The sequence below is a fragment of the Ixodes scapularis genome, unplaced genomic scaffold (assembly GCF_016920785.2).
Source record: "Ixodes scapularis isolate PalLabHiFi unplaced genomic scaffold, ASM1692078v2 PGA_scaffold12__126_contigs__length_90152505, whole genome shotgun sequence".
NCBI classification, from domain to species: Eukaryota; Metazoa; Arthropoda; class Arachnida; order Ixodida; family Ixodidae; genus Ixodes; species Ixodes scapularis.
In genome coordinates, this window is record NW_024609838.1 from 73,046,170 (window position 1) to 73,065,906 (window position 19,737).

A 19,737-nucleotide genomic window follows, 5' to 3' on the forward strand; every position below is an offset into this window, starting at 1 on the left:
ATGAAGCGCAGCAGAGGTTGGTTGACTATCTCTCTCTCTTTCTCTCTCTCTCTCTCTCTATATATATATATATATATAACGAAAGTGGAGGAGTTCCAGGAAAGGCCTGTCTTTACTGCACCAACGTTTCAAGCGGGGACCGCTTTTGTTCAGGGTGGGATGGTTGTGAAATGTCCTCTTCTTCTTGTTGATGTCCACGTGGAAGAGGAAGAGTTACTATGAAGGGTATAAAAATATTCAGAACAGGAGCAAAACAATTATCGTAAATCTTTGAAATTAGTAATTATAAGCAATGTTAATTCAAAACAATAAAACGAAATAAATTGATTTGTAGTATTTGCAACAGTCTTTGTTACAGCTCCTAAGCACAATCACCCCGGAGCAACCGGAGCGCACACAAAAGTAGCAATGAGGATGTGTTCGGGATTAATACCGCTTCGAGAGCGGAGATCTAGACAGCGCAAGAGTGCCGTGGCGGTTTTTTATGAAGTATTTATGTCATATTTTATTGATGCTTACGCGCCCAAGAATTTAACGCAGCGGAAGGATTACCACGGGACGCACGCTCACGAGGATGTTCACGAGAGGGGTGGAACGAGCTCACGATGGCAAGCGCCTTTGGTGCAACAATGTGATCGACGCGCTCGGCTAGCACAGTCCATGCAAAACCAAAATAATTGTGTGGCCTCGGCCCTACACACAGCGAGGCAGCCAAGTGAGCACGCCTGGACTTGCATTAATACCACAATAACCGAATTGAATTTGTGAATAAAAAAAAGCCTCCTTCAACTCTCTGTCGTTATCAGAACTAAATCCAGATTCAAGAAGGATGGCACGTATTTTTTTAGTGCTATGCTTTTTAAGATGCATGTGTTTTGAGAACGGGAGCGTGGGTAAGGACTTGACATGAGACGTGATTATTGAAGCGCAACCGAAATGAAGTACTGGTTTGTCCTGTATAATCCATGTTACATAGTTTACAGCGTAAAAGAAAAATAACGTTACGCGTACCGCAGTTGAGGTTTCCAGTGATTTTGAAAGAAAAGCCAGAGTTCGCGCTAGTGACAAGATTGGTGGTTTTGACATATTCACAAATTTCACATCTGGGCGTCCGGCAAGGTCTAGAACCAGAAACTTCAGAAGTTCTATTTTTCGAGTGCACCAATATGTTCTTAAGGTTTCTACCTCGTCGATATACCACGCGTGGTGATACCGGAAAAAGGGTGCGTAGTTTATCACTTTGCTGCAAAATACTGTGATGTTTCCTGAGAATATTATTTAGATTTGGAAGGCGGGCTGAATATGTAACCACCAGGTTTGCGTAATCGTTTTGTGACATTTTGGGTTGGGGTGGATTGATAATTTGCTCTCGGTCGAGAGCACGTGCTCTTTCAATGGCCTTATCGACAATGGCTGGTGGATAATTCTGCTTGGGTAGCACGAGTTTCAGATTGCTGGCGTTGCGTTCGAATTAATCTAAACTGGAGCATATTCTCTGGAATCTGTGAGCTTGATAAAAGGGAATACTTGTTTTGCAATGTTTAGGGTGGGAGCTCTTGAAGTGCAGGTACTGTTGACGGTCCGTCGGCTTCCTGAAGAGTTTTGTTGTAAGAGCATTCCCGCTGATCTCGACTGTCACGTCAAGAAAATCAATGCTCGTTTAGAATAACTGTGCGAAAACAAAATACTGGGGAGGAGACCGTTGAAGTCCCGAATGAAGTCTATGAGTGCTGACTCCCCGTGTGCCCATACCATAAATATATCATCGATGTAGCGCTTATAAACTAGAGGTTGCAGAGAGCGACTAGACAAGAATCGTGACTCTAAATCGGCCATAAAAAGATTTGCATAGTTAGGGGCCATCTTTGTGCCCATTGCAGTTCCCCGAGTCTGTAGAAAGTTTCTTCCTTCGAATTCAAAGTTGTTATTTTCTAAAACTAACCTGAGAAGTGTTGCGAGGACGTCGTTGTTGACACGAATTGTTGGAGGGTCATTCCTATACGCCTTGATTACTGCTTCAATGCCATCCTGGTGAGGGATGTTTGTATATAAGGACGCAACATCTATGGTGACCAGGATTGCGTCAGTACGAATTACAAGTTCTGTTATCTCTCGAAGAAAGTGATTTGTGTCCTTTATGTATGATGGCATCGTAGGAGGAAGGTTCATAATAAAGAAATTGACAAAGCTAGAAATTATCTCTGTCACCGTGTCTATTCCGGATACAATTGGTCGTCCTGGATTTCCTTGTTTGTGAATTTTAGGTAATGTGTAAAAACGGCCAGCCTTTGAATAGGCCGGCTTCATTGCTTTATGCATATCCTCCGAAATGTCTCCATTATCCAGCATTAAGTCCAAAGTGTCCGTTATTAGTTTAGTGAATTTTTTGGTCGGATCTGCTTGAAGTTCTTTGTAAAACTGTTTGTTCATTAGCTGTCGAAATCCTTCATCTAGATAGTCTTGCTTATTCATAAAAACTATTGCTCCTCCTTTGTCAGCAGGTTTAATAATAATTTAATCTCTTGAGCTGAGTTCACGCATAGCGATGCGTTCAGCAGGAGTAAGATTGTGACGTAGACATTTTCGTTGTTGATAGCTTCTGATTACATCACGCTGTACCGATTCGATGTACAAATCAAGGTACTTGTCGCGTTGCTCTTTTAAAGTCCATGACTTATCCGAAGTATTAGAAATGCGCTCTCTGGTGTTTTGCGGATAATCGTGGAAATACTTTCTGAGTCTCAGGTTTCTTGCGAACTTATCGAGGTCCTTATATATTTGGAATTCATTGTACTCTCCTGACGTAGGACGGAAGCTGAGGCCTCTGGAACACAATGAGAGTTCTGTGGCGGATAGAACAACACTGGACAAGTTTATAATATTCAGCGATTGGATGCTCATTCCTCCGGTAGATGAGCACTCAGTAGGTGTAACTTGTGTGCATCGTTGTGGTTGGTTCGAGGTAGTGAATTGTGAACGGGGCTGAATGTTAGTATGGTCATCTGAGATATGGATCATGTCCGTACGGCGAGTGACAGTGTTAGAGGGAGCAGCCGATAATTCTACCACATTGTCGCGTGCCAACTTTTTATTTTTTGTTACGTTAATTTCATGTAGTCTTTTTCGCTCGTATTCTTCAAGGGCGTTTTTCTCGGTGTGAGATAATAATTTGCTGGACTTGTAACTAAACTCTGTGACGGCTAGGTCACCGGCGCGTCGTTCACTATGTTTGACAATAACATTAACTAAATCCAGAGAGGCTCTTTTTAAGACGTTATTCCACTCATTCATTTCTCCTTCGCTAAGAGTATTCATGAATGGAGTCAAATGTAAGCTTAGTCCCCTAGGCGCGGTGCCACAGTTAAGATAGCTACGGGGTGTTTGAGCATGAAGGTGAAATCGTATTCTCTTATCTATAATTTTGCGTGTCTCCATAAAACATGGAGGCATGTTTTATAAAATAAAACATAAAACATAAAACAACGCTCCGATTGCTGGGGGTGATTGTGCTTAGGAGCTGTAACAAAGACTGTGGCAAATACTATAATTCAATTTATTTCGTTTTATTGATTTGGATTAACATTGCTTATAATTACTAATTTCAAAGATTTACGATAATTGTTTTGCTCCTGTTCTGAATATTTTTATACCCTTCATAGTAACATTTCCTCTTCCACACGGACATCAACAAGAAGAAGAGGACATTTCACAACCATCCCACCCTGAACAAAAGCGGTCCCCGCTTGAAACGTTGGTGCAGTAAAGACAGGCCTTTCCTGGAACTCCTCCACTTTCGTTTTACGTCCAACCGGCCCGTTGAACCTTTTATATATATATATAATCTGTAAAAGTTCTTCCTGACGAAGGCCGGACTCCGGCTGAAAAGTCGAAGATTAAATCGTCCGTTGTTGCTGTTTTCACCAAGGGTTCTTTTCGTCTTCTGTACCCACGCCTTCGGCCCCTCCGCCACCATGCCCGTTATATATATATATATATATATATATATATATATATATATATATATGGAAGAAAACGCACCTGAGACGGTTGTTGGAGTTTTTAAAACATATTATTGGTAAAGTTGGTCGACGTTTCGGCCTGAGTCAGACCTTTTTCAAGACTGCCTATATATATATATATATATATATATATATATATATATATATATATATTGTTACGAAGATGCGGAAGCCGGCAGGAGAGGACAAGGATGTTCACATAATGAAGCCGAATTATTTAATGGCGGCCGGGCCCTGCAATTGGGCCGAGCGCTTGATGGCATAGTGCACACCACTGCCGCAGCGTCGTCGTCTTCATCGTCACAGTATATATATTGTAGGAAATTGCATATTGCCCCCGATTCACCGTTTCCCACGTGGTCCGTCAACAACCCGAGTCCAGCCTGGTTATTTCCCGGGAGCGGGATTCCGCTCCCAGTTTATTGGTACAACAAAACACAACGCTACAAAACGCTTAATCTAAACTACAAATACACGCAACATTACACAAATATTTACAAGCGTACGTTAAGCCCAACGCTAAACACAAAGAAGGTCCTTAGGCCTCGCGTCCCGCGATATCCTAGATCCGGTCGCCATCCACTTGCCTGCCAGTGCCTGCGTCTCGGTCGCGTCCGGAGTTTTTAGAGGCCCGTCGCTCCCTGCCCCACCGAGTATGGTATCTATCGATGGGCGAGGAGGGTTTCTCCTCGCCTGCCACGCGGGCGCCTGCAGCGCCCTCCAGTCGCTAGGAGAGAAAGCGGCGCGTCGGGAGCCGAATTCGAGTTCCCGATCGACCCCGCGGCAACACGACCATGTGATCGTGTCGCGGCCAAGATTGGCCGAATGGTTTGATGGGCGCCCTCGTGAATGCACGGTGCGCCATAATATATATATATATATATATATATATCAGTGTGTCAAACCGAAAAAAATACGGGTTCGGTTACGGTTCAGGTTCAGGTAAATTTATTTTGTTCCGGTTCAGTTCCGGTTCGATTAATTCGATCCGCGAACCGGTTCGCGAACCGGTTCGGGGCGCTGAACCGGTTCGCGAACCGGTTTGGAAATTATGAATGACAAATTGCAACATCAAAATAAATTACAAATAAAACATCTGAAATCAGTACATACGAAACGGGATACATCGTAGTGTAAAGCTCAGGGATTTCTACCAGGAATGGTTTCCTTATGTGCACTCAAAGGTTACCTCACCGACGTTTACGCATTCGGACTTCATATAATTGGGTCCGACGCAGTAGCTGTAAATTCCGCGACCTCCTTACAAACCCACTTACAAGTAGAACTCGCTAACTATCCCGCCACCTCGGCGTGTAAGCAATTGAAGGAACAGTGGGGAGAAAATACAGCTTTCTTTATTTGAACTAGCGTTCGGTAACTCAAATTAGACCCTTAAAGAAGTTTTCATTAAACAAGATACGGTATATGAAAAACACTTCACCGAACGTAACGCCAGAAGGACGTAATAGGATAAATATTAAAATAGAAGAGTTCGTTGTCTCACAAATATGTTGGCTTCTAAGTGCCTATACGAAACCGGAAACATTATTATCAAACTCCACAGCCTTTTCTTTTCTCATTCCGATGGAAGCAAGCTTCAAGAACTCGCGCTTTTAGAAACGTGTTATGAAATGAGCACACAGCAGCATTTAGGATTTACGAGATTGCAGGAAAATGAAATCCCGTGACCCGATTTTTTTTTGCACAGCTTTTTAATTCTCTTCCGTGCAAGCCACGACCAGCGCAATACTGGTTCCTATGTCAAGATTCATGGATGCAGCGTTTATATTCCTAAGACTGAGTGGAGAAGAAAAATATGTAAGCGAGGTGTGTGTCAGTTGACGGCACCTAAAAAACAAATGGCATTGATAGCACATTCATTGTCAACAGCGCGTGGCCGAACCGTTTTGACATGAGCCGGCAACCGTTATTTTTTTTCCGGTTCACTTCCGGTTCGGGTTCATCGCGATAACAATATAACGGTTCGGGTTCGGGTTCAGTTCCGGAAAGAATACCGGTTCGGTTCCGGTTTTTGGTTCGGTTCCGGTTCGACACCCTAATATATATATATATATATATATATATATATGCTGTATACCAAAAATTGGGACTGCCCTTAAAAGGTGCGTCGGGAGCGACTCGCTCCGGCCGGAACGCCGAAGAATAAACCGTCCGTTGCCTGTTTTCACCAAGAGTTTTCTTTTTTTCTCAGTTATATAACCACGCCTTCGGACCCCCGCCACCATACTCGATATATATATATATATATATATATAATTTTATTATTAATTAGCGTGGGCAGGGACATTGTCATTCCCTGCGGGGACGCAGCGTATGGTCATCGGGGACCTAAGGGTGTAGCAATGTCAGGTGGGGGACGGCCAATTTCGGAGAACCGGTCTTGATCTGCAGCAGGCGACCGCCCCACATGTGGAATTACGGTTCCTAGCGTCCCCAACAGAGGATTTTTGTCGTCCTAAAAATTACTGTTGGCTACTAAGCCGGGTTTGCCTATTGTTCTTTTGTTGTAAACTGCGTTTTTCTCCCTCGCTCACGGCCTGTTCCTTGTTTCTCCGCACTTTTAGTTAAAGATGGACAACCAGTTCGCGCTTCAGAATTTTCCTTCCTGCGTCCTTTCCCCCTTCTACCCGGTCTACTGTTTCCTGTTTCCTCCTCCCCCAGGGCGAGGAGGATCGTCTGCCTTGCAGAACCTCTTGTCTGCTCGTTGGCCTTTAAGCTGACTAAAAAGGGCACCCCTCAGAGACGTTTCTTCTTTATATTTAATTGAACTTTTCGAGTTCGTCTGTGCTTAGGTTGCTTGTACGTCTATATTTGATATATATACATGCAGATAGATATACATATAGGCAGATAGAAGGCGGGCGGGCGGGAAGGTGGGCAGTCGGGCGGGCAGGTGGGCGGGCGTGCGGGCAGGCGGGCGCAGGAAATAGGTGCGTGCATGGCGGCGTGTCTGGCAAAGTAGAGAAATGATAGTTCTCATGCGAGTCCACCTGTAACCTAGCACCGTGTGAGTCGACTTACGTAAGAAATTTTAAAGAGCCGATAGGATATGTGTGTTTCGCGTTTTACATCCTTCTGTGTATTATTCTCAGCTTCGAAATCTCCAGGGGAGACGGCCAAAGCGACCGAAGACCAAGAGACGGGAAGCCCGACATTGGCGAGGTCTGCCAAGCCTGAAACACCAGCCATTGACGGTACTTCTTTTCAAGATGTATATCTTTGGACATATATAGGTGAAGATCTAGAACGTTATCAAATATTTGAGGGAAAGCATTTTTTGACTGGCGTTGGTAGAATAACGTTTTTTCGGCAATCCGATTCTTCATTTAAACGACCAAAATTGACAATATAGAATGTAATAAAAATCGCAACTTTTTCTTAAGAGCGGTCCAAACCAATCCGTAAAGTGAGCAAAAACTGGTCTCGGAGAAATCGGGGAGAGAGGAGTGACGTCAGCGTTCACGCGAACCTGAAGTTTTGCGACTAGCGCTTTGCGGTTCCAAAATTAAATATATTGAACTTTTTCCGCCCCACCCCGGAGGGCCCCTCGGCTAATCAGGAGAGAGCGGTCCACCATCATCACCCCTCCTCGTAAACCGTGTGTGTGTGTGAGTGGGGGTTGGGGGGGGGGGGGGGGGGTTGTGCGCTTGTTGCTTCTTGGGTACCCTACAAAAGGACGAAAAAAGGCTTAAGAAGCCGTAGCTTTTCTTTTATTCGCCCCCTCGAAGATAATCAAAGATCCCACAAAGAGTGTCTTCCTTCCTCCCTCTTTAGCCTCCTTTTTTCTTTTTGTTGGGCGTCCCGAGAAGCGATTAGTAAACCCTCCAGCCCCCTCTCCTTCTCCACCTCTTCCTCGAGGTGTTCTTCGGCGACGTCCGGCTCTCTTTGGGCCTGTAAAGCGCGATCCAAACCAACGCTTCTTTTTGCGCCTGTAGGTCGTGCGGCTGCGGATGTGACGTATTTTCGTGACGTCGCGCCGCTTCTTCGCTCCTTCCGGGCGCGCACAAGAAAGTTGGTTGATTTCAACTTCTTTCTCAACGCGCACAAAAACGCGCGGTGACGTAGTAGGACGCTCCTGCGTCCCGGCCAATCGGTGGAGGGCAAGCTAGTTCCGGCTCCGCGTTTCTCGCCGTCTGGCTGCCCTCTCCTCCCCGCCCTTTTATTCTCTTCCAACATGACAACGCGATCTCTCTCTCTCTCTCTTTCTCTCGCCGTCTGGCCGGCCAGTCTGTCGCAGTTGCACCTTGCTTGTGCGCTCGTGCCTGCGTGCGCGCGTGCGCGCTCGCCCGAAGTTTCGCCCGTCCAAACCAAAGCGCACGGTTCTGACTCAGAAAGCGCGCCCGGAAACAGCAAAAACGCCACGAAATGCGTCACATCCGCAGCCGCACGACCTACAGGCGCAAAAAGAAGCGTTGGTTTGGATCGCGCTTAAAGCGCGATCCAAACCAACGCTTCTTTTTGCGCCTGTAGGTCGTGCGCGCCCCGGATGTGACGCATTTCGTGACGTCGCGCCGGTTCTTCGCTCCTTCCGGGCGCGCATAAAAAAGTTGGTTGATTTCAACTCCCTTCTCAACGCGCACATAAACGTGCGGTGACGTAGTAGGGCGCTTCTGTCTCCCGGCCAATCGGTGGAGGGCAGGCTAGTTCCGGCTCCACGTTTCTTCGCCGCCTGGCCAGCCAGTCTGTCGCAGTTGTACTTTGCTTCTTGCTTGCGAGTATGGCTGCATCTATGAATTTTCCCCCCGTTTCCGACGCGAAAAAGGTGACCTCCAGAGTGCGCTCGTGCCTGCGTGCGCGCGTGCGCGCTTGCCCGAAGCTCGCCCGTGCAAACCAAAGCGCACGGTTCTGACTCAGAAAGCGCGCCGGAAACAACAAAAACGTAACGAAATACGTCACATCCGGGGCGCGCACGACCTACAGCCGCAAAAAGAAGCGTTGGTTTGGATCGCGCTTACACAGTTCTATATATTCAACTTTGGAGCCGCGAATCGGGACCCGCAAACTGTCACGTTCACGTGACTAGTGATATCACTCCTTTCCCGCCGGATTTATCAGGGACTTGTTTTCCTGCTTGGTTTAGACCGGCCTTTACTCTAGTGCCAAAGAAAGTGGTAACACGAAATGTATTGCAGTGTCGAGCTAGGTGCCGTCTTAGCGCCTCCTTTTCGGCGTCGCAACAAACCCGGCACCTTGACTTTGGCAACGAGGCGTATCGGAACCATGCTGACGAAAGAGTTGTTCCACGTTGCGGAATCCTCATAAATGGGCGTGTTCTTAAGGCCCACCGAATTGGGGTAAAAATGAGTGCGGACTCTTGGTATGAAAACTGAAAGCTCACAGCTGTCTCGTTGCGTGTGCTAGGAGTAGAACGTGTCCTTGGTGCCACTCTGTCTTGATCACGTGATGTGACCCACTAGAAGACATCGTATGTAGAGTCCCGGAGGATACGAAAAATCCTAGGTGACCACGTGGTATGCACCGCCTACAGCGCTAGCTATCAGAAAACTATATCACCCATTATTAAGGTTTCAGCGGCTGTAGAAAGTTTTGTCGTCCCTACCCGTTTGACCGTCTGTCCCTGAGAAAATTCTGTGACAGCGCCGATTATAGCGAATTCCCCTGACTTAAAACGAGATAAACGACCTGTAGAAACCACCAGGTTATGGTGGGCCACCATAACTGGGTAACAAAGTTCAACAATCATTTTTCGAGTGTTTGAAATAAGCTCGCTGAATGGAGATGATAAGCTGTTTTAGCGTGCAGCTCTTAGGCGCCCGTTTCCGGCTTGAGGCGCGTCGCCGTCGGCGACAGCGTCGGCGTAACCGCGTGTTGCATTATTGGACGTTTCTCATGATGACGTCACGAGGGTCACAAGTGACGTCACTCTTGAAGTCACCGTGCGTTGCAACATGGGTAAATTTCTCCGCTAAATTTAGCTGAAAATTATTCCCTCCAAATTCAGCGGAAAAAATTTCCCCTCAAGATATAGCGGAAAAAATTCCCTTCTAAATTTAGCGGAAACCCCCCTCCTTCTATATTTAGCGGAAGAAATTCCCCACTAAATTTAGCTAGAAATTCAGCGAACATTTTGCTCTAAATGGAAGGGGAGCAGGAGAAGAGGAGGGACATACCTTCCTCTCCGTACCTTCCCCTCCTCCACCTCAAGAGCTGCGCTCTAACTGGACGTTACAGGTGATTGTGAACGTCTTTCATTTTTTATTATATTTCACCTAGCTGCGAAGTTTGATTTAACAACTGTGTTGGTTAAGGTGTTGACTCACCACTCTTTTGGCGACCAAGTGGGAAGAAACGATAAAAACCTAACAGCTGCGAAAATGCTGATTGTGCACACACTACTCTAAATTAGATTTCCGCATTATCTCGCTGAATAGCACGGGAGGCATTGAAAGCCACGCGCTCGCCTGGGATTTTTTCCCATTCTCCTCAACTGTATCCGATTAAGACCTATGGCTGGGAGTCGCGTTTTGTTTCCGTGTTTCGGTAGGGCTATATCAAAAACAGTTATGGGCCAGCCATGTAACGCGTTTTGTGTAAAAATAAAATATGCCGAAATCGCGGTTGTCGCTACTCACAGTGCCGTACGACACTAAGCGTAGCGACAACTGCGATTTCGGGATCATTTTTGTGGCATACAAGGCAAAAATCTCGAAGCACAGCTAGGTCACTGGTGTGCGATCGAAAAATTCCGCCTGGCCCTGGTATCAAACCAGAGACACTTCCATTTCTAGTAAACCGCTCTACCAACTGAGCAAACCAGAAGTTAGACGTCAGTAGAGCGAATGGGTTTTATCAGCTGTGACAAGTTTAACACCAACAAAGGTAAACGACCTGTATATTAAGGTTACGATGCGAATGCAATTAATGCAAAGGTGCAAGCGAGCTGGGAAAGAATTACGATAATTATCCCTGGAGAATGGGAACAAGGGTGACAAAGAACAGACAAAAATCTCCAAAAACAACTAGGTGACTGGTGTGCGAAAGAAAAATTTTAAATTTTTGTTCGTCATTTATCCCCCTTCTTCCTCTTCTCTCTGAATTATTATCGTTATTCTTGTCTAGCTCGTTGGCACCTTTGAATTGCATTATCATGATGAAGACTCTACGGTTCATTGGTTCGGCGAGGGCTCTCCTTCTACCAAGCTTTCAGCTAATGGAAAGAGAGAGAAAAAATATTATTAGAAAAGCAGCGCCTAGCGATATTAATTATACATTTTTTCGACTGCTACCATGTGATTTTGTGTCTATTTCGTCGGTCTCGAAGCGGGCTTCGAAGGACGTTAGACCGCTGCTTACGCCCATTTTGATGTAAGCACTACAGTTGTCACGACACCCTATCGCTCTATATGCTCGTGTGTTTGACGTGCATGAAGTCTTGAGAGAACTGTGCCAGTACGCATGTCATCAGTGTAGGCAGAGCAACGACGCAGCAATCGTGACGCGAGAGCCGACTGCGCTTCGACCTGGCTGAGCGTGTTTGCTCTGCTAAAGTATGAGAGTGGGACTTTCGAGCAGTGATTGCTTGCTGATGATGCAGTATGCTGCTTTGTCGAGCCGTGGCGGTGTGTGTTAGCGTGGGTTCCTCGGGGACTGCCACGCTGACGGGAGCCTCTGGTTGGGTGGCTCTCTGGACTTCTTCCCGCTCGACCTCTGCGATGGAGATCGAGGCGGGGAGGTCAGCGGAGGGTAAAGTTTTGCGGAGCTTTTTCTGGACGATGTCGCGGAGAATTTTTCGAAGACTGTCAGCGCCGATGCCGTCCTCGTCGAATCGGGAAGATGCCAGAGTCGAAGCAGCAGACGTGCCGGCGAGTTGATTGTAGTGGCTGGCTCGGGTCGACAGGGCACACTCGATGTTAGTTGCTTTGGCAACGAATTCATTGACATTAGTTGGTGGGTGGCGAACAAGGCCGCCGAAGATGTCACTTTTCACGCCTCTCATCAGGATGCGCAGCTGCTTCGTCTCGGTGGACTGAGGGTCGGCGCGGCTGCTCAGGCGGACGACGTCTTCAACGAAGCTTGATACCGTTTTGTTGGTCATTTGAGTCCTTAATTGCAAGAGGTCTTCCGCTCGCTGTCGACATGTCTGGTTTGTGAATGTCTCATTCAGGCCGGCGATACAGGCGTCCCACGACGAAGATGAAGCCTTGTGGTTTTTGAACAACTGCCTCGCGGTACCATCCAAAAAGAAGTAGAGGTTTTAAAAGCGCGGCTCAGTGGTCCATCTATTATGGCGGGCTACACGTTCATAGTGCAGAAGCCAGTCCTCCACGTCATCGTGGGTCTCGCCATGGAAGGTCGTCGGGGTTCGCTGGGCGACGGGCAGTAAGACAACGGCGGCGGCGGTCGGGGTCTGCGACGACTGGTTGTCCATCGTCGGCATTCTTGGCTGCATGGTTTTGGTTGGGAGAAGTCCGCATTGTGGTTGTAGGCCTTGGGTGCGGCGACTTACTCAGCTCTCGGTAGTGTCTTCGTTGAGCCTTCGTTTGATTGATGTCGGACTTGCACTGGGGGCCCTCGGAGGTGTACGCTTCAGGGACATGCGTTACCCCGCACTTCCACCAAAATATCACGAATGACGAGGTGACGAAACCAAGGATAACAATGGAAACTAAAACGTTCAATGTAGTGAACTTGTGCCAAAAAATACAACAAAAAAAAAATGACCGCATCTCCACGTGGTGAATGATGTTGGTGGGAGCGAAGCTCCGGTGGTGCTGATGATACTGATTTTGTTCATAGGTAGTGCTGATGGTGCTGATTTTTTTATTGCTCGTAGGTAGTGCTGAGTTTCGGGTTGCCGTTTCGACTTCATCATTAGTGCTTTATGGTCGGTGAAATGAAGAGCCAGTGGTTTTTCTACGCTAGAAGCCGTGGGAATGCATCTCCACTGCTTAAGTCAACGGCCCATGTCAGAAAGAGAATGTGTGGTATGGAACGTGGTTATATAGGCATTCGAGCATTTGACCGCAGCGCCCTCTCGTCTATAGACGTTGAGCCAATGCACGCAAAGTTTAACGACATTATATACGCATTTGACCGCAGCGTCTTCTCCTGTATAGACGTTGAGCGGCTACATGCAACGTTTCATCCATGACATCCCCAGCTAGCTCTTGAGTTACTACCACATCTCAGAGCCCATTACTCGTCCCGCAGTCGTGGCCGAGTGGTTAAGGTGATGGACTAGAAATCCATTGGGGTCTCCCCGCACAGGATCGCATCCTGTCTACTGCGCAAACAATATTTCTTTTTTTAAGAAGACAGATGGGATGGCAATCGATGTGAGCACGGACGCCGGACAAGGCTAGACCCTAAGGAGCTTCGCCCCCCAAAAAGAAACAGAAGGTCACGGGCTTAGAAGTCGGCGTAGCTCCAGGATCGAATGCCGGGGCGAGATTCACTCCGGCTTGCCACTCGGAGCACCTTTTGCAGCCGCGTGGGTCTCTGGAACATTCGGCTTATAACGTTCGGCGCGTAGAAGAATCGTAACTCGACCCGACAAAAAGATTCTCGATTTTGCGAGAATGCCAAGAAAAAAGAATAAATAAAAGAACATTCCGCTGCCTGGAATCGAACCCAGATCTTCCGCGCGACTACCAAGCACGGTAAACATTCGGTCACGTACGCGGTCGCTCAGCGGCGCGCGCGGCAATATATATATATATATTTTTTTTAATTTTGGATTTTGTTTTAACGTTGGTGCCGTAATTCGGGATTTAAGAGTGAAGCGGATACCTGTTCAACCAGGGGTCAAGAGGTTCTTTTTTAAAGTTCACACAGGCACGTTGTCCGTAAGAATATAATTAGAAGAAAATGGAATTTCCGCTTCCTGGGGAACCATCTGTTACAGTTGCCAAACCCCGAGACAATTGAGCATGTTTTACTGCATTGTTAGGAGGGAGTCACCTTTTGGGACGTACTTCAATGAACTATGTGTAACAATTTTCCTTTAGATCAGCATGATATTCGCTTCTTGGCAATAGACAAGGACGAGAGGGTGCCTTTTGTTCTGATAATGCTCATGGGCCTCCACAGTTTATGGCGCTCACGGAAGGCGAGGCTTCATAATGATGCCTACGCTGTTCCCGCCAGGATGTGCTTTCGTGAAAGTGTTCCCAGGCAGCACACAGTATTGAGCCAACATTGGATTTGATGTGGCAAAGAATGGCCCCACAATGGCCCAACTGAGCCATATTTTTCCCAATATTGGAAACACATTGGACAATAATGGACTATCAAAGCCAATGGTTTTCCAATATTGGTGATACGTTGGCATAGGCTGTTCAACATTGGACTGTCAAAGCCAATAGCTTTCCAATATTGGATATATGCCGGCATAAGTTGTCCAATGTTGGACTGTCGGAGCCACTGGCTTTATGATATTGGCTATATGCCGGCATGAGCTGTCCAATATTGGACTGTCAAAGCCAATAGCTTTCCTATATTGAATATACGCCGGCATAACCTGTAGAATATTGGACTCTCAGAGTCAATGGTTTTCCGATATTGAATATACGTTAACTTAAGCTGGTTAATATTAATCTGTGAAAGCCAAGATATTTTACAATATAGGCGATGTCTTGGTATAGGCTGGTCAGTATTGTACTGCCATAGCCAATGGCTTATCAATATTTGTGTCACCTATGCTATAGACCCGCGACCCTCTTTTTTGCATTGCAGAGGTAGGAAATTGGAAAAGAGTCATTCATGAGCTCGCTCAGGCGAGAATTTCATTTAGCGAACTTCATGGAGCGTACGTCGCCGGCGCTTTATAACCGCGATCACAAATACGTCCTTAGCTGCCTATAGGACTATTGCAGTTTTTTGCCGGCTGCTCTCTCTTCGCATTGCCTTAGCTCGGCGTTGACAACTTAATTTCGTTTTTTTAGATTTAGGTATTTTTGTCTTTTCCAATGTATTTTGTATGTATACGTAGCGTTAACGTCTTCTCTTGGTCCGTGCCCCTGCCATGTGTGTATTTCTTTCTGCGAGGTCTATTTTTTATACTTAATGTTTCTGTGCATATTTAGTGATTGTCGATGCAGGTTTCAACAAACATAAAACCGGCGTTTACGCCGCAACCGAAGTGACTTTCAGTTTTACGAGAGTCTATCGGGCTATAAAGTCATATATTAAACCCGAGTGAAGTCTCGAGAGGGTTGCTTCGACTGCCAGTGCACATGTCATCACTGTAGGCAGAGCAGCGACGTAGCAATCGCGACGCGAGAGCATACTGCGCCTCGATGTGGCCGGCTGCGCTCGCTCTGCGGAAATGTGAGCGTGGGACTCTCGAGCCCCGTAAACTTACTGAAGCTGCAAGACGCTACTTTGTTGTCGCGAATCATTTGCCCTTTGAACGGTCGCGAAGCCGTTGCGCTCGGAGTACCCTACCCAGCATCTTTCACAAACCGTTCGCGCAGCATCGCAACCTTCTGTCTGCGAGCGTCGGCGATTCATCGTGTGTTGAAATTCGGACGATGTGCTGTGCAGGGTGTCTTTTATGTCTAACTCTTTCGTAAAAAAATTTGAAGTTTGAAAACGCGAACCGAACAGTGTAAAAACAGTTTTACATTTATTGATAAAAATATATTTATATATTTATAGATATATTTGTGTACATCGTGCGCAAAAATAGTCGCGCTTAGTTCTTCATTCTAAATAGACCCTTTCCGAAATTGCGGCAGGCAACCATGATCCGCTGAACTTGGCTTTTCTTCAAAACACGACAGACAACACTGATATCGAGGGGGCGCGGGGGGAGCAGCCATTGGTATGGCGGCCGCTGCAGCGTCTAGTTCGCCCGGCGCTATCGCTGCCGGTCTACTATGGAGCAAAAGTTTGACAACGATTCCTGATAACTTCACTGCTGACCAGGTGAATAAGTATTACGCCGCCCGGAAGACGAGCGAGCGTAACCGGCGACGTAGTTACAAATTCATGACCGAAAGCTACGTTGAGCCGTCGTCGCTCGAAACTGCGATAGTTAACAACGGGTAAGTTGTCGATTCTGCATTAGCGACTACTGCGCGTTATAAAGTGTACGATAAGCATTTTCAAAACTTGTTTTTCTTATACACAGGAATGTGAGCTTCGTCGTGGCGCGCGGGCAGTGCTACGCGAGCCAGAGAAAGTCATCCAAGCCCTACCGCGCAACTGCAACGATCGCAGCAGACGGCTCGGTCTCGACGAGTACCTGCCATTGCGCTGCCAAAGAAGGCTTGTGCAATCATTCTTTAGCACTGCTACAAATGATTGCCCTTCTCAAGAAAGAAGGGTACAGGGAAGCACCCCTGGAAGTGACATGCACGGAACTTCCGCAGCAGTGGCGTCGTCCTCGGGGATCGCAGATCAATCCTGGGAGCGTCAGCGACCTGGACTGGAGGAGCGTGAGGGAAGGAGGGCCTTCCGAAGCACTTTCTTCGAAGCTCTACGACGCGAGAAAAAGCAAGAGGAGCATGACAGACATGCAGCAGGACCTCCACACTTTGGGCGTCGATCTCGGCCACCTCGAGGATTCGCCTTTTGCGAAGCATCTGCGTTCCCTGCAAGTGCTGGGCACTGATTCAATGTTTGGCATAGTCCCCGAGGGCTCTGGAATATCTTACCAGCACCCAGTGTCTCCACATGGATTCAAGACATACATCAGCCCGAACATTGTGCAGTGTGGCACAGATGCCTCCAAACCTGTGCTCCCTACCTGGCCGGTGCTGTTCACCTCGTCAAACACCTACAAGCTCGGGACGGAGTTCCTAAATGCTACCAGTACATCGCTTCTTCAGGTATTGTTCCACTTGCTTCACATTTTCACTTTATATTTACCTTCCTGTTATGCATTACCTTGTCTTTTTCTACGTAGAGCTTGGTTTTAACCCCGGAAGAAGCACGCCAACTGGAAAAGGACAGCCGAACACAAGCAAAAAGCGCAACGTGGAAGGCTGCCCGCACCAACAGGCTCACGGCGTCTTCATTCGGGACCGTTGCAACCAGAGAGTCGTGGACGAATGTGGGGCTACGGAACCTCACTGAAGAACGAGATCTTTCTCGAGTGAGAGCCGTCAAGTGAGTGCTTACACACTATTTGCGGGCAAGATAGTTTTTCTCTTTTCAGAACACACACTCTTCAACTAGACTCCTCTTTTTGATAGAAAGATGCATGCACAAGAATACTTGCAGTACAACATGAAACGGCATGTCTGAATCCACAGTAGAGTCACAGCGATAGCTGCAACACCACACTCGGACCCTCATTAGCATCGTTTACATGAATGCGACTTAGTCGCATCAAATGCAGTTGTGGTATTGAATGCAGTTATGTAAATGGTATGATGCGCTAGGAAAGTGCAACACATTCAAGTCGCTAGACAGAGGTGGATCGAGATGGCAAATACGCATTCATTTAACCCATGTAAACGGAGCTCGCATCACATTTTGGAACGGGGAGGATTATGGGAAAGCGCTCGCTGCGGCAGCGAGTGAACAGCTGAGAATATGGCGGTAGCCAGCCTTACTGGCGGCGGCAGATAGCGGTCCTGTGTGGTCGCCCCCAGTTTTCTCCCGAGAAGAAACGCGAGCTTTTATTTCCATCATAAGTGAGCGGAATATAGCTGAGCAGCTTGGTGAGGGCGGCCCCCGTCCAAGCCTTGCGAAATGCGACTTGCGCATCCGAGGGCGTTTCAAGAGGCTTCGGCGCAAGCACGAACGACGCCGAGAGCTCCTAGCACTGCATTTTAGCACAGAACAAGCAGCTCCTACCTCGGCGCTGTTCCTGGCTGTGCCGGAGCCTTTTGGCCTCGGGGTCCGGTCGCGGTTGGCAAGGTTTGGCGAGGCGCAGCGTGGTGGCGTCCTCAGAATGGTTGCAAATGATCTCGCTCGCCAGGCCGTGCACAGGTACGTCGCCTCTGATCCAGAGTGACCTAGCGGTCCGACCTGGAACCCAAAACACTTGGGTTTTGATGCTCCTTCCGTCTCATAACTTCTTGTACAGCATTGAAGACGGCGGGCACAATCTTTACGCTTGCGGAAAGTGTTGAAAAGCCTTCATGTGCGATGCATCGGAAAATGTGGTCACGTGGTGCAGCCGGTGCCGGAAACACAGCTTTAACTTTGAGCTACGACACAGCATGGCGCCACCTTCGCGTAGGGCTTGGTGCACATTCATGCAAACATTGCCACGTTGGCTTCATTCGAAGGCCGATTGGAGTCGATATGCTGAAGTCGCATTCATGTAAACGCAGCTATTATCGCAGGCACGCACTTCACTGCTCTCCTGGCGGCGACGGTGAACTGCTTACAATGATCTCTGCTCTTCGGTTTGATGAGCCCGATGTTCCCTCGCTGTTGCGAGAAGTCTAGCCTTGCGCTCCGCTTTTTCTGTCGCAGTCGGCACTTTACGAGGAGGAGCCGTTATTGATGTGTGGGCATAGCCAGGTCGTGGGCGTTGCTTGACCAGCTGTTTGTAGTGCCCAGTGCCAGGGGCTTATGAAGCAGCCCCTTTTCATTAGAAATAGGGTTAAACCTAACTGCCTCACTCCGCTTTCCCACGCTCAGCTCAGCGGACACCGCTGAAGCGCTTCACAGAAAGAATCCCTGCCCTAGCAGATTACTTTTGTTTTGTTGTAACTGTTAATATGAACTTAAAACCGGTACGAGCATCTCCTCCGTCCATTCTGTAACTATTCATGAAAATTACTTTTTTCAATGTTTTCATTGCCCTGTTCTTTTGCAGGCATGGTGTCACTCACGAGCCCCATGCAGTGAGGAACTACGAAAGAGCACTTCGTTGTCGTGGCCACAGCATCCAGACTACCTGCTGTGGCATTATGGTGGATCCATCTTTGCCATGGCTGGGAGCGTCTCCGGACAGACTTGTATATGACCCCAAGGAGCCTGTCCCTCATGGAGTTCTGGAAGTCAAGTGTCCTTATACCATGTACCACTCGGCCGATCCTGACTCGCAGACCTTCTACATGGTGAAAGATGACTCGGGAACATACAGATTAAGGCGCGACCATAACTATTACTACCAACTGTTGGGGCAAATGGCGCTTTCAGGCTTAATGTGGGGCGATTTTGTGGTTTACTGCAAGAAGTTTTTGATTGTGGAGAGGATTAGATTTTCTCTTTCTGACTGGACGGAATGCAAGGAAGTGCTTAACAAGTTTTATTTTCAGACACTACTGCCATACCTAGCACGAAGGTGTGATTAGTGAAATCTTGACTGAATGGAGGGCAGCATGCTAGTTTGGTTACTATAGTCCGTTGCAACTCAAGAAGATAGCGCGAGGGTGAGACGGGGGCCGGAGAGGAGGAAGCAGACGGAATGCTGGAGGAGAGAGGGGGAACCTCCTTCTCTCTTTAGCGTTCCGTCTGCTTCCTCCTCCCCGGTCCGTCTTACCCTCGCCCTACCTTCTTGAGTTGCAATGGACTCTAGAATAAATGACAGAGTAACAAAGAAAATACAGAGTGAAAAAAATGAATTGGGGTTTTTGAACATAAACATCAGCTACCCTTTATGTGGCATTTGTACGTGCATCATAGCGAGGGTTGCGTTTTTTGTTTTTTTTTCGGTAAATACTGATAAATAACCCCCCCGAGGTGGTTTCTTCCTGATTGGTAAAAACCAGAAACCCTGGAGCCGTCCTTAAATAGGAAAAACCGACTTTTCAAAGTGGGAAAACCTTTG

General features: G+C 47.4%; 1 protein-coding gene across 1 annotated transcript in view; it reads left to right on the top strand.

Moving 5' to 3' along the window:
* LOC120842154 overlaps positions 1–19,345 on the top strand; it is a 92,593-nt gene extending 73,248 nt beyond the window's left edge. The window contains exons 5-7 of the mRNA XM_042289240.1: positions 16,102–16,834; positions 16,912–17,114; positions 18,781–19,345. Of these exons, the coding sequence (XP_042145174.1) occupies positions 16,102–16,834; positions 16,912–17,114; positions 18,781–19,261 (1,417 nt within the window). The 3' untranslated portion in view covers positions 19,262–19,345. The remainder of the gene's footprint in view (positions 1–16,101; positions 16,835–16,911; positions 17,115–18,780) is intronic.
* The last annotated feature ends 392 nt before the right edge of the window (positions 19,346–19,737 follow it).